The sequence below is a fragment of the Synchiropus splendidus genome, chromosome 9, assembly GCF_027744825.2.
Source record: "Synchiropus splendidus isolate RoL2022-P1 chromosome 9, RoL_Sspl_1.0, whole genome shotgun sequence".
NCBI lineage: Eukaryota > Metazoa > Chordata > Actinopteri > Syngnathiformes > Callionymidae > Synchiropus > Synchiropus splendidus.
The window spans coordinates 8,362,432-8,378,110 of record NC_071342.1 but is presented as its reverse complement, the minus strand read 5'-3'; the positions used below and the strand labels follow the sequence as shown (position 1 = coordinate 8,378,110).

The 15,679-nt window shown below is 44.2% G+C and overlaps 1 protein-coding gene across 2 annotated transcripts in view; it reads left to right on the top strand.

Moving 5' to 3' along the window:
- The window catches only part of LOC128764519 (muscarinic acetylcholine receptor M3-like), a 147,887-nt gene that overhangs the window by 110,635 nt on the left and 21,573 nt on the right, over positions 1-15,679 (top strand). For both annotated transcript variants that reach the window (XM_053874290.1, XM_053874292.1), the window contains exons 8-9: positions 2,165-2,252; positions 6,583-6,644. In XM_053874290.1, the coding sequence (XP_053730265.1) occupies positions 2,165-2,252; positions 6,583-6,644 (150 nt within the window). The remainder of the gene's footprint in view (positions 1-2,164; positions 2,253-6,582; positions 6,645-15,679) is intronic.

Here is a 15,679-nt window from a genome sequence, read left to right as displayed (position 1 = left end):
CTTTGTTACTTTGACCCAGAGCCTTGTAAGTTTGGTCAAATCTGGAGCCATGAGTCTGCACCATGATGGACGGTTATGATTGGGACCTTTGCCATACAGCAGTCCTAAACACAAGATGATGGTTCAGACATATATGGCAGAGGCCAGGAATAAGGGAGTTGAGGGAGAGGTTTGTAAACCCAGCCTCTTTTTCATTGCCATTGTGCGAAAAATCGGCATCTGAAGGCATCTGGGTTGACCTGGGAACACCTCATTTTTTTTTAGTTTTTATCAATGGGAGAATCAGCTAAATTCGAATGAACACCTTTGACTCATGTCTTACTGAAGATGATGATGTGTGACCCCTTAATTCCGCCCAGTTGTTCTCTAGAATCTGAAGCTACTTGGCCTCTGATGTGAGTCTCCAATGTAAAGCCTTGGCTTGTTTGTTCCCTGTGGCCGTTCTGAAAACACACACGTTCTGTTTTGTCTTCTTGAGCCCGCAGAGTTTCTTCGCTCCAACATGACACTCCGTCTGACATATGGATCAGATGATGAGCGTTCATGTAAGCGGAGACACATGCTTCCCTTGACACACTGCGTCCAATGCTGATTTCGTGCGTGTCCCGCTGTCCTCACACAGCACGGACCAGCCGCGAGTCATGAGGGCTATTAGCGTGCTTCAATCCTCCAGCCTAACACAGAGGTCTGAATGTTTTTCAACACAGATTAGGAAAGCCAGATTGTCTTCCTCCCGAGCGTCGACCCGCTGCACGTCCTATCTTGAACGACTGATCCCTGACTGTGACCGAGGCAGAAAAACAGACAGTTGATTTCACTTCCTGTGTGTTTGGGAGTCTTGCGGTCCGTGTGATCTGGTTTGGATGAGGCTTTGTGTCTGGATCTCAGTGGGCTGTAGGTTTCCTGTCCGCGTCTCCTCACCACTGTTACTCAGCACGCACTTTAGCTTACTGCAGCAACTTTCAGGCCTTAATGATTCCCATGATGCCGGCTTGAACACGGGACTGAGACGGAGAGCTGCAGGCAGAGAGTCTGATTTGAAAAAACACCAGCAAGTCATCTGCAAGGCGAGTTAGACAGCGACATCATTTCAACACAGGCAGCATGGGGGGACAGTGGCTGGCGCTGCAGGCTCACAGCAAGAGGCTTGAGTCAGGCTTGAGGCAACTCATGGGTTTGAGTGAACCTGCGCTCGGTCTGCGTGGAGCTCATATGGTCTCCCCATGTTGGTGTGGGTTTTCCCCAGGCACTATTTCAACTTGTATAGATATTAGTACGATCATTATTATTTCTAAATACACTAATGAAAATGGTTATTTGTACTGTATTTTTTTTTAAATAATGTCCTTTGCTTTTCCAGTCATATTTTTTTATTTATTAAATGATGCATCCTTTTCATCATTTAATAAAATGCATTCATATCAGTTTTTAATTTTATAATCGTAGTTCTTTTTTCAGAGACTGCACCACCGAAACAGAATTTGTCACCGATTTTTTTTTTTTTTTTTTTTTTTTTGGTGAGTTTTGTATGTTTTGGGTTTCACCCCATGTTTTACCTTAAAATGATATTTTTATCACATGTTGATATGGTTGATAAGATTATGTTGGTGTTATTAATGTTACTGTTATTAATATCATTTTATTTAATATGAACTTTTTAAACCTATATGTTGATGTTTTAAGAGTGATTCTACTCAGTGGCATGTTCATACTGTGTTTTAAAAAAAATCAGTATTTGTCCTCATTCAGTGTTTTTTCATCCTTTGACACGCTCACATACAACTTAATGATACTATTTTGTTCGTATTTATTTTGCTCCTCGATGCATTGTATTCCCAAAAGTCCCAGTGTGATCATAGTTCTGTGCATTCATACTGCATCAAGGCCATTTGGTAAACGTTTCAGCAGTCTGTGCTGGAACTCATGAGAAAGTGACCCTAACATTTGGAGGAACATTTGCATGTTGATCATCACAAAATCTTAAATGAAAAGATGAGCATAAGGCAGCGTGACGGCAGCTCTGCTCTCCATTGTTTGTGGTGCCTCGAATTTCCTTCTCGGGTGGCATCGCAGACAAAGTATGAAGATCTTTTTCTTGGTCTCCTTTCGCATCGCTGCTCTTTCTGCAAAGTGAAAATGGGTTTCTTCATGTTCCATTCTCCAGGTGGTGAAGCTTTTGAGCAACAAACGGTCGCAAGCTGTTGGAATCCTGATGTCCAGCATCCATCTGGACATGAAGGACATTCACCAAGGTGAGTGCTGTGTCGCGGGGTAGAGGGTGGGCACACCCTGGACATGCTGCCGTTTGGGGCTGAAAAGGTTTTTAAAAAAGTTCACTTCCAAGTTCCCTGAAGATGGAATTGATCTTACAACTTGCAATGTTTTGGGTAAAATTGAGACTCTCCCACTGCGGTTTAGTTGTGTCATTATTTATGGCAAATCGCGGCTTCTTCATTGTCTGTGGTGCCATGTTGTCCCCTCCCTCTTTTTGTTCCCTTCAATGTCTGCATCATCCACGTCACGTTCCTCCGCCGCCTTGTTTTCCTCCGAGCTGTCACCATGCTGTCGACGCAGCTTTGTTCAAGTGAAGTCATTCAGGAGACGTTGATGGGAAGCGAGCGTCTTCCTGTTTGAGTTAGTCTCTGATTGCCATCCCGTCTTCCCTCACTGGTGTGTCTAAACACTTGCTCTCATCACATCATTGCGCTCGGCGGCTTTAGCTCTTTATCCTAAAGAAAGGCAGCTGCGTGGGATCCATCAAAATCAGCGTTTGCCTCAGAAAAATGAAACGCACTTCGGCATGGTCGTTCACACTTGACGGTGGATTTTTTTTTTTTCTTTGCCACACCACTCGTCTGTTAGTTAACTGCTTTGCCATGGCACAGTCGCAGGGAAAACACTTTGAGCTGGGAGCCACAAACATCCTTGGTTCTGAGCACATGAGCTGCCCCAGTCTTTGGCACCAGTCCCCAACTTCCCCTCAAACCTTTCTCAGGGTTTGTTTGTAGATCAGCTGGGATCTGATCTTCACTTTCACCCAGATCTGCACTGACCATGCTGAAGTGAGCATCAAAAGACCAGAGTGGACTGTAAACTTTTGTTTTGTATGACTGAAAGTCAGAGCTTGAGCGTCTGGACTGAACCTACACCTCATATCTTTCCATTCCATCTACAGCTTCACTTCAGATGTAAGACCTTTAGAGCAGGGGCGGGCACATTCATGTCCAGTGGGGCCGCAATCTGGAGCGGCCATCGAATTATTGCAGTAAATAATAAGAGTCTTGAAGTAAATTTTGTAGTGACTAGAACTTTCCCCCAAAATTGTCATCGTAAACCCCAGAGATGTGCTTGGCGAATTTTGAAAAGGTGAAGATTTTGAAATATGAGATCATAAGAGAAGTGAGTGAAATTAAAGTAGTGGTATTTTTTTTTTTTTTTTTTTTTAAATGAAAACAAAAACGTGAGAATAATAATGCCGACAATACGACAGATCTGAAATCATCAATGGCTGAGCTGTTTTAACGTAACAACAATCTCTTTTAAACTAAACCTTTCTACTCATTAATGACTTCATGAGGGCTAGATGGAAACACAGGCAGAGGGCCACATGTGGCCCCCAGACGACACCTGCATCTTGGAGTCCTGTAGACAAAGTTCAAATGCTCCGGTTACAACACATCCTCTGTCGGATGGTGTAATATATTGACATTGGGAAAGTGGACTTTTGCATCATCTATACTGACGATAGCTTCCGAACCCCCTGCCTGAAACACTAAGGAAGATGTTTTTGACTCCATTGAAATGCATATGCATTTCATGTAATGCTGCCTCTGGTGTTGGTATAAGACGCAAAAGTCCACTTTCCAACGTCAATACATGGAGACCTGCCTGAGCGTCTCACTCAGCTGGTGCAGACCGCTGGTTCTCCTTCATGTCATGTCAGTCCGACACCTTCGGCATCACCACCTCTCACCAAGGTCATGTCCTTGTCTGATGCTTGAACCTCCCTCAGCAGTTCTCTCCTGTGCGCAGAACTATGTCCTGTAAGTTGAAAGTGAAGTGCTGCCGCAGCTTGTTTCCATATGTGGCCTTATGAAATGTGTTTATGTATTTGCTCTGTAAACAGATGCATGACTGACAATCCCTGCGACGTCACATATCCAAAACAAAGTAGACTCTTGCCGACCCAGATTTACTCCTTTCATCCTTTCTCCTAAATATTGCATCACTGCAATCCTATTATTGTTCTCCCTTGAAGTGAGCTTATGTTACTCTGGGGTTTCAGGCGCTTACGGAATCAAAGTCAAAACTTTATAATTTCCCCCTGTGACTCACTTCCTTTGGAACTCCTGATGAAGATAATGGGGCGCAGAGCAATCATCACCCGGATTTCTCTGATCAGAAAGCAGATCCATGGTCTAAACAGCATCAGTTATGAGAGCGCTCGGCGTGAACTCGACACACTGCTCTGCTCAGCTGTTCTCCGGCCTTGCCGGCGCTCCGTGTCCCACAGGTCACTTCCGTGCACTGTTCACTTCCTGTCGGCGGCACCACGATGTGGTAGTCAGAGACGAAGCAGGCTCGTGAGACGTCTGAGTCAGAGCAATGATACGGCTTTCTGCCATGTCTTTGAGGGAGCTGTCTTCAATCAAAGGAGCCAGACCGTAATCCAAACCAAATGGTTTGTTGAAGAGAAGGCGAGAACGCAAGAAATGAAAAGCGAGCTAATCCGAGGTGCCTCAGCCACTCTAGCGTCGGCATGAACCTTAGGTGCATTACTACAACTAGCCTCCATCCCAGCTAGCAAACTACCAAATCCCTCCTCTTCTTAACACTAATAATTTGGCTGTGAAAGTTGAATGAGTAAGACACACTGTTGAGCATAGCAGAGATGTGTCTTTGGATCCTTGACTTTTTCTGCTACAGCCGCTGACTGGCAGCTGCCCACAACTCCTGAGATAATTCTGTGATTTGATCATAAGCTCTGCTACGTATATTGATAATCCCGATAACACTTTTTCAAAAACAATGGTGATTCTTTGTGCCGCGCTCTGAGCAAAGAAAGTAGCGTCAGATTCTAGTAATCTGTATTTGCTAACTGCTGGAGACTGATAAGTTTATGTTCATTTCATTTTTTGTAGAAATGATCAATAAATCAATAAAATCGGGCACTATTTCCCGTTACCGTGGATATTGCCATCACCACAAACTTCTGTAAGTCACCTTCATATACCCCCTTCTCCATTGGCTAACTTTTAAATACACCACCTGATAAATCTGGACAGAGATGCACAAGGATTTTAAAACATCTGAACTCACTGGGAGATTTTGGGGCAAGTGGTTCCATCGAGTTTTGAGCCGTGTTGTTTGGATTGGAAATATTTTTGATCTTTATCTTGTAAAGTTTGACTATTTTGCAAAGGCATCCTGTCCACATCTCTATAGTAAAAGCAACTTTAAACTCACTTTTTGGTTAAATACAGATATTTTTCTGGCATCATGGCTTGACTCTTGTACTTTTCTAGCCTCGATAATGTGGCCAGAACTGATTCCACTGTCATTAGCTGGCGAAGGCCGATGGCACGAGATGATTAGCGATGGCTCTGAGGGCGTGTGGTGAGTAGGTCAAAGCCCTGCCCATGAGCATGAACTAATGGTCCGTTCTCGGTCCAACAATAATGGCACTGCATAGCGGTGGGAAAAAAAAGCTTTGCAAACAGATTCCAGTTGTAAAACAACTGCAGTCACATTGATACAATTGTTTACGTCCTGTGATTCTACTGTCTTGTCTTGTTTTCTTTTACTTCCACCAAGGTTTTGACAGCGATAAAGGATAAAGAAAACAAATATCAAAGTTCTGGATCAGAACCACCCCGGGCTCATTTTCCAGATGTTTGTTGTTTTCCTCATTCATGCTTTTCTTTATTCAAGTTTGTCAGGGTGAAGACTGAAGTCCAGTCATGTTTTACATTTGTATCCAGTGTCGTAACTCCATGCCCCCCGTCTCTCCTGACACCAGCTTTTCCTCTCGACACTAAATCAGCAGATCAAAACAACGTGAGGAGCCTGGACACCCGCGGGATGGTGAAACGCGTATATAGGTGTCGAGTGCTTGTCGGGATGATGGTGTGCGCACCAACACCTCGACGCCACAGCCCCCCGGGCTCTGTTTGTCTTTAAACATTTACTTTCAAAGGATTAATGCTCGCGGGGCGCCAGGTCCTCGCGCCGAGACAAAAAGGCGACATCAGGAATTCAAACACAGGAGTTCAAACACCGATCTTTGTAGCATTGACAGATTTCTAAAACCTCTGTATTTATGTTTGAGTTGGCGGCCTCTTTGCATGCAATGGTGATGAGAGCTGATAAATATGTAACTGACTGCATATGACACTTTATGTGGGCTTCGCTGGGAGAATGCAGCCCTTGTTTAATGCAGACCACAACAAAGCGTCAGGCTCAGAGCGTCGGAGGGGTGTCGCCGTAATTGTTTCAACTGCTATCAAGAGGTTAAGGCCTCTTTCTGATTCAATTGTGTTCTTTACACAACGTGCCGTAACAGCGTCCCGTCTTTCTTCACAGCTGTCCTCAACATGGATAACACAGTCGTGGATCTGGAGACTCTGCAAGCCCTGTATGAAAATGTGAGTACGACAAGGCGAATCGCCATGGTTACACTGTTTACATGGAAACAAACAACTAATAAACTCGTGATCATCAGGGCTCACATAAGCACGGGGCGCGATACATCAGAGCGGCAGTGAAATGACAAAATTCAAACATAAATTTCTGCACGTTCCGTCCAGCGCAAGACGATATAAATACAGAGAACACAGAGTAACACCAGTGACAGCTCGGGCATGAGAAAACCCTCCGCTCTCTTTTCTTCCCCCTCTGCGGTTTCGCAGTAAAAGTATTATTCTGGAACAGCGCGCCTGTGACAAATAGAATGATTTATGGTTAAACATTTCATGCCATATACGAATAACAGGCAATCATTTTATTAGAGAATGTAACCTAATATGACGGGAATAGATGTGATATCAACAAAATGGCAAAAATCAATCATCGGCTCTTAGCGCTGCATTATTCAGGGCTCCTCTGAGAGCGGACCGCAGAGCGCCACTTGATATTCATCAGAACTGTTCCAAGGTGATCAAAAATTTGATTTTTTTTTTTTTTCGTTTAAGAGCAGTGGACGTGTTCGAGCTTCCAATGCCAGATTCCCATGTATGGAAGTGACATCACATTGTGCAGAAAACAATGTGAATACGAACAGCCGTGGAGAACTAAAATGAACATCTGCAGGACGGCATGGCTTACATCATGGGATCTTCATACTGATCCCATGATGTATGTAATTTGGTATCACGTACAAAATCGTACAAAAACAATATTACCATCATTGATCACATGCTTCCATGCGTTCTTTACATTGGCATTACTATTGCAGCGTTGTAGGAGGTGGTGGTTGGTGAGGCCGTTACATATATTGCGACTGGATGACACGGAATTTTTCGCCTTTGTTTGCGTCTCATTAGCGCTACATATGAGGTAATAATAGCAACACTGCCCCCCACAAACGTGCAAAAATACGGACTAAATTAACCCATAGCACGGACAGATGGTTGCATCCGGATCCATATCCATCCCTCTAAAGTGTAGCAAGCCACATGGAGAAAGCGACCCAAACACAGTCTCTGTCCTAAGGCGTCCAATGTGGAAGCAGCCCTCTGCAGTTCATGTTGACGCATAAGGCTTTCAATTGATTCAAATGTTTCCTGTCTCGCGGCATTTGTTGGTGTTGGAAAAGAGGAGTTGCGGCACGTGGGGTTTCCAGGGATTGTTCCTTACCTGTGACTCACGGAACCACTGTTTCTCAAAAGGCAAGGTTTGATTTGTACCAAGTGACATCTTGTCTTAAAAATCTGAACTGATGGAAGTGCAGCCCTGTGTTTTGTTGATAGTCCAGTGAAGTGCTGCCTAGCCTGTTTACCTGAGGAGAGAACACATTTGAATCAATTGGGAGCCTATTCAACATGCAGCACAAAAGGCTGACTTCTGCGACAAACAAAAAAGCAAAGCGAAACAAAAGTACACTTAATAACTGTCAATTTGTGGCACCTTTGGAGTCCGTGTGTTGAACCGCTCAGAACTGACCAGACAGTGTCAGACCACGATATCTCTCATAAAATGAGACCTCTGCTTTCACTTGAGTCTCAAGAATCTGAGATGTTGTTTTGAGCCAGCTGGACTTTGTGGCTGCCTTCTATAGCCAGTGCACAGAATGATTTTTCGGGAGGCAGTTCTGCTCAAACTGCAGGATGTGATGTAACACTGTATGGCAATGAAGTTTCATAAAGGTGTTCAGGAAGAAAACACCTCCACAGAAGACAAGTTTTTGACAACATCAACAGTATTTCACAGATAGTTTAAGCACGTCACCAGCACGTCTTTGCTTTGGCAGCTGCCTGTGCAACCAGTCGAAAGATGGTGAGTGGTGTAGAGGCTCAATCACAGGGAAATCTCGGAGCAGCTGACTCTGGAAAAGAAAACTTATCATTGACTTCAAGTTTTTTTTACGTACTTGCATATAGACTTTAACAGCGCGTTTGTCACTCCACACAATAAGGGTTTCTGCTGTTGCCTGTGACCACAAGAGCTCAACTTTGGTGCGCTCTCTTGTTCAGGCGGTCAGAACGAGGAGCATGTTCCTCACATGATGTCCAGAGAATTAATGAAAGCTTTGGAAGTGTTCTTCTGAAAGTGTCTTCATCTCAACAAAGCAGACGCCTGCAATTACGCAAAGTTTTCTTTACACTGATTTGACTTTTGGATTTACGAGCGGAAATGACCACATTGTATGACATTTGCATGAAGAGGAATGAAGGCGCTGTCATCACCTGTTACCTCCACGTCTCCGTTTTGGCCCCAGATACCTCGTCTCCGACGAATCAGCCGCGGCTGTTGGGAAAACGCTGCACGGCGTGGAAGTAGCGAGCGTACCTCTCTCCCCCCACAACTCTACTGTGATAGCAGTTTAAGATGCTGTGAAATTCCTATGAAGTGCTTCTTGGCACAACAACACAAGAGAGGCCCCGACCTTCTCGCTGCCAAAACCATATTAATAAGCTTGATTATGGGAATGAGACTGAGGCTCGAGACAAGCTGCAGTTATGAGCCGATGTGTCATAACGGAGGATCAAAAGTCTTCGAACCTCTGCGTTCACCAAAGCCCCTCCACTCTCCCCGGCTCCCCCTTGTTGCCCGAGGCTGTGTTATTGAGTTGGGGAGCCAAATTGTTTCTCTTTAGTATTGCGAGACTCCATCCTGTCTGTGGGTCTCCAGACCCCTAAACCACAGTTGGCAGCGTAGTCAGCCCGTCTTGAGGAATGCGAGGGGCTTCTAATGGTTACACCCTGACTGACTGTGGTGCAGATCCATCACACACTCTATTTTTCTCTCCATCACGGTCACAAACAAACATTTAAACTCAACATTCTTTGCAGCCAGTGGTTCGCATTGTCTCAGAGTTTTTAAAGAATATCACCTCAATTATTGTTACGACTGATCATAAAGTCGGGTGTGTTCCACAGGTCCAATATTTAATCCATTTTACCAGAATCAAATGAAATTTCTCAGACCCCTACAGTAGCTTGTTGTTGAGTTCAAAGTGGATTAAGAATGGCAACCCTCTAAAGAGCAGATGTGGTGACTGAAGTCCACATATTGGCTGAACGTGATGTGTCTGTGGTTCGTTGAGTCTGTCCTCTCTTATATACTTTGAAAGAAGAGATCATTTCCATCAACCAACTAGGGACAACGTGTCAAAATGTTTCACTCCAGGAGCCAAGACTTCCCACATGGACCAAGGTCCCTGGCCAAACAGAATCTGTTTTAATTATTGTAGACCAATATCAACGCTCTGCTTCTGTTGTTGACTTCAAAACACAGTCTTCCTATACCACTGACTCACAAAAACATTTATCTAGCATTCTTGAGATTTATGATCTCTGCTAGCCACAGTAGCTTGTTGAAAGGCAAAGCTTGAACGCTCAAATATCAACAAGCATTGGTGGTGTTTCACTTTGTGGTGGGCCACATAAAGTGACTTGACTGACTGGACTTGGCCCCGGGGCCTTGAGTTTGATGTGTGTGAGCCAGCGAATGAACCAATCTCATTATTTTCCCAGCAAAGAGATGATCTTTTTGAGCTTGTTCAGGAGATATTTAATCATCAGGGTTACCAGGGTTCCTCAAACATTGAGGAAAAAGCCATATTGTTGAGATGATTCATTTGGTCATGGGCAGGTTGCTCTGACAAACCCCAGCCTTTTGTTTAAGACTGTTTTTCTTGCAACGGCTCAGTCGAGTAAAAACACGATCATGTCCGCTGTTCCATTGTCCCTCACTAGAGAACAAGGCATAATATTTTCATGAAACTAAATGGAGCAACATAAAACCACTTACGTTCTGTTGTACTTGGGCAAGTATTTCTCACCGCGTGGCATCAGATAGTCCGTATCGTCTTTAAAACCAAGACAAGAAACCAAGCAAGAGTTGCAGCTCTGTTGAGCACCGGAGGACAAGGTGAGTGTGCTGCCATTGTAGAACAAGATGAAATCTTTAATTGAGCGCGAACATTGGGATCGACAGTTTCACTGTCTGGAAGGAACGCTGTGATGGAGAGATGAAGGTGCAGCAGGTTCATGCGGATCCAGAAAACTCCCACTCGCACCCACTGACCCACTAGAGCCTCCCGGACCTCCTTAGACACAGTTCAAAAGATGCTCTCATGAGAATGGGTTCACGAGAACAATACATGCTTTTTTTATTTAACTGAGTCAGGGACAATGGAGGAGCATCTTTAAGTGATCTGTAACTCGTGTACATGCCTGAACTTTTCTGACGTCCAGCAGTACTTTGATTCAGATGCTCATGCTCTTGACCCAAACCCTGAAGCTGAGCCTGGAGACCCTGCTGAGAAAGCTCATTTCAGTCTCTTGTATCATGTCCTTTGGGTCATTCCCCAAAGCTCATGACCAAGCATGAGGGAACCTACACAGACTTCGACATCAAGTGCTTTACTTTCTGGCTGAGCTTTTCTGTTTTCAGCCATGGGACTGTCTGAAGTGTGACCGGTTGCTCATCTATGGCACTTGTTTAGTTGGGTTTTGGGGTTGTGAAACCTATAATAGTCAGCCTGGCGCTGTATTTTGTGCTCATCTGCATGGTGTGCTCAGGTTCTCACCAGAACCCTGATCACATCTCCCAGCTCAGATCTTTGTCCCACTCTTTGATTTTCTATATCTCCCTCTTACTGCCACTCAGTCTCGCTTGTTGCGCCCCTAATAACTCATGCACCGAGCAATGGAGGGAAGTGATGTGGTGAACCATATTTCTTCCAGCTCAAGCTGATGGTCGGGAAATGCCTCCTCTGATGAATAGAGGGAATGACATTCTTCTTGCCTTCACCTCTTCATGAAATCCTGGCCTCTTTCAACCTCTCTGCTCTGAATTCCGGGAAGGCTAATCCCATAAAGCATCCGTGGGATGTGTTGGCAAAGTCAGACCACACTGTGGAACGTGCTGCACTCAAAGTATCTACTGCTAATATCTTTGTGACAGATGCAGCGCCACACCTTGAGAAGGTTAGTGTAGTCCAGGGGTGTTGCTCCTTGCAAGTCGACATTCCATCTTGGCGTTCAAACATGGATGCGCTTCATTTGTCTTCACTTCACTTCTCTTTGCAACAGTTTGTGACGATGCATCCATGTCTTGCTCCCTGCATTTGCGTTATCTTATTGGAGCGGATCAGTGTGCCAAAGCACCAACAACATAATCCATGCAGTTGAAATGACCTCACTGCTCCGTAGAGTCTAAATCTGGACCATAACCTGTCAAGATTAATGCGCGATCAGAGCAGGTTAAGTTGGTCTATGAGCGCAGCACTCCAGCTTCTGTGCTTTGAACAATAATCCAGCACCATTTATGGGGTGCTGGCACCGCTCCATCCCCAGTTGTAATCTGGGCCCAGACTGATTGTCTGAACTTCAGCTGACAGTAGCCGGAGGTCAGAGGTCATCCGCCGTCTGTCCCACATCCATTCACAACAACTGCTGCGTGCTGCAACAGTTTCATTTAATCTGTACATGATGACGTAAATGGAAACTATCATTATTATATCTATTATTATCATATATACAGTACGACTAGTGATTATAAATTTGGGGTTTTTAGATATCAAAAGTGCTTTGGACCCAATCTTGTTGAAGCAGCAGACTTTCACAGGAATAAACACAAATGCTAGAATACATGTGTAGAAATCATGGCAAAGCTCTTATTAGCCCATTAGCCTCACTGATGACTGTGTCGCTGTATTTGTGCTTCATGCTCATTTTCTTGTCATTTACATGTGTTGTCTTTTGAAGAACTTCAGGTCTTCCGATTGAACACTTGAGGATTTGTTTTTCTAACATCGGAGATGGTAGGACTTCGTGGGACAGTGGTCGTGGACAGTGGACAGTTTGTTCCAATGATTCAGTTGTCGATTTATTTTGCCAAAATAATTGTTATATTTTTATATATATATATATATATATATATATATATATATAAATGACAGCCGTTTCCTTTGCAGTAAGCAGTGTGCGTCTGACTCAGGTTAGGTGGTCTCGACTACTACGCTGTTGTGAAATCAAGTCCGTTCCCCTGAGTCCAGAATGACCTTGGTAGTTGTAGTAACAGTTGCCAACTCTAGTGTGGTCTGATTTGTTGGATTCCCTTGTCTTCCTCTTGCAAATAAGTACCATGGTCTCTGACTGCATCACTGTTGACACGGTTCAACATTGCAGCAACACAGTTGTTTATGTTTGTGATATTCAGTGTTGAGCAAAGTGCTCTCACACGTCCTGTCCAAGGTGTCACCCCATGCTCCTGCGTGGTACTGCCAGTGAACCGGGAATAAACAGCATGAATGAGGTGATGTTCCTCATCTTTATCCTGGGTTTCCTCAACATCTATAAACGGTCGGTTAGTCCTGCGAAAATTGAGTCTTTGACGGCCAACGTCTGCAGTCTATGAATTATTATAAACCTACCACAGACACTTAGTTTAGTAAGCCTTGCATTAACATGTGAATGCTCTTCCACAGCTTCTTCTCCATCTTGGGCACCTTCGACTAGTTAGTTATTTCAAGTGAGAAAGTTCAAATTTTAAGTTCAAAAGTCATTAGAGATTTAGAGGAAAAACACACTGAACTGCAATGTACAGTAGCCAAGGACTGCGATTCCTCGAGAATTTATGTCCTTCACTTTCTGCACGCCTGACTCCAATGACTTTAAGACAAATGCAGGATGTAAATCCGTGTCCATCTCTCGGTGTCTTTATGCTCGGCCTGTTTCATAATCCATTCACTGCATTGGCAGAGCTCCGTCCTCAACAAATCTCGTAAAGTGAAAAGGGAGGACATAAATGTAAATAAAGCCTCGGCTGGACCAATTTTAGAACAGGACCTCAATAAAAGTAACCACTTGGCTACTGCGAGATGTTTTGGCGTCGTCCCACTTGCGCTCACATTTGGTATTCCTCATGGGAGCGCGTTGCTCCACAATCGCTGCAGCATGTCCTCACGGCTCAGAAGATCACACGCTAATGCCTACTTGTCCCCAATTACACCAAACACTGCTGGGCCCGGGTGCTGCCCTTTGAAAAGGATCTGCTTTGCGTTAAATATATTTACACTTGAAAACATCTCCAGAGAGGGCGAAGGAGCGCTTGCCCTTCTCGGCTGAAGGGAGCGGTGTGCAGAATACTAATCTCTCCCGCCGTGTGTTTGATGCTGGCATTTGATGTTTTCCAAAAGTCCGAAGCCTTAACAACTGGAGCGCCCAGATTCCCGGGTCTCTGCTCTCTGTTTACATTTCCTCGCGTTTTCTGTTTGTCCGCCTACGTCAGAGACATTAGCCTCTATTGTCTTCATCCCTCGTAAAATTGTGGGGGAAATTTCTGGCTCGGATTTGCCTCAAACCACCTTGTATAAAAGTGCGGTCCGGCGTCTGACAGCACAATAATATCTGGGAATGTAGTTTGGCTGCAGGCTGCGCTTCAGTATTTATAAAGCTGATTTGATATTGGCTGGCATACAATTGATTAAATGAAATATGTTTGTGAACTGCACGTCGCCAGAACTTTGTTGGACTGACGCTTGAAAGAATTTGCTGATAAAAGTTGAATTGTTGCTCTTGAGCTCTTTTCTTTGGTCTGGTCTTCATCACCACACAGAATTTGCCAGTGGTCCTGTAACTGCGGGGGTGGATGCTTCCTCGTCGTTTCTATGTACTTTTCTCAGCTAAAGTGGGCACTTAGTGTGTGACATTGATAAATAAATGACTTGCTTTGCTGCTCTATATTTTCCAGATTTGTTTTTCTCTCCCCGGCAAGCCTGTGGGGTTTCATTTAGTCATTTGTCAGTCCGAATTGGAGCAACCGCGATCGCTTAGAAATGCCAGATTGAGAAGCCACTTCTGTGTCAACAAAGCTCACTGAGGTGGTCCATTACATAAACGGACCTTGAGAAAATTCTTGAAAGATTATCATACTTCTGTTTCACAATAAACCCTGATATTCTCACAATGGTTTTCAGACCACATCTCCAGAAATGTATGTAGGTACACATGCTAAAACACAAAGCAAGTACCGTAATTTCCGGACTATAAGTCGCTGTTTTTTTCTCACCCTGCAGCTTTTACGACGCGGCCAATATATGGATTTTTACAGGCTAAAATGCTGCCAAAATATTGAGCCTCATCACATCAAACCGATGAAATCACAGCCGTTTTATTTACATTAAAGCACTCGAAGTTTTCTCCCACGTGTCCACAGCTCCGCAACAGAGCATTTAATGTCAATAAAAGATGTGAGGAGTTCAGAATTCAATTTCAGAACATTGCAGAGTTTGTTTCATGAGTCAGTCTCGGTGCTGGACCCTATTTTCAAAACTAGTTCACAAGTGCTCCACGTGCATTTTTAATCCGGGTGCACCACTGACCTTTCTACAGTGCAGACAGCACCACTGCACCTGCGGCTTATAGACCAGTGTGATCTGTTTTCTTTCTTAAATTTAGTGGATGCAGGTAATATTCCAGTGGAGAAAGTCCGGTGTGTAAGCTCATTATTGGTAGGCCAAAGCATAAAAAGTCCCATAATGCACTGCAACGGTTGCGGCTCTTTTAAGAGTGAAATCAACTTTGTAAAACTGATGGTCAGTTTCTCAAGGTCAATAAATAACTGTTTGGAACATGGATTTTACATTTTCCACCTGGCAAACAGTCCTCATGACAGACTCCCAGCCGTCGTCCCTGTTTTTCTTGTTAACTACAATCATCCATCAATACAACGTGCATTATTTATCACCCTTTTTTCTGTGTCCATCTGCTTCCCTGGTCACATCATCAAAATGATTCCTCTAAACACCATTCAAACACAGGGGAATTGTTCCAGAGGAGTCGGAGAACTGCAGAAAACAAGATAATTACTCAAGTTCTTTGAGCCCCAGCCTGGTTTTAAGTCTGCAAAGGTCGACTTGATGAGATATCTGTTGATGTTCTGGTATTAAGGAGACATCAACGTTAAGTTCATGCTTTAATGTCTTACTTTCTGCCGGAGTGGAGAAGTGGTT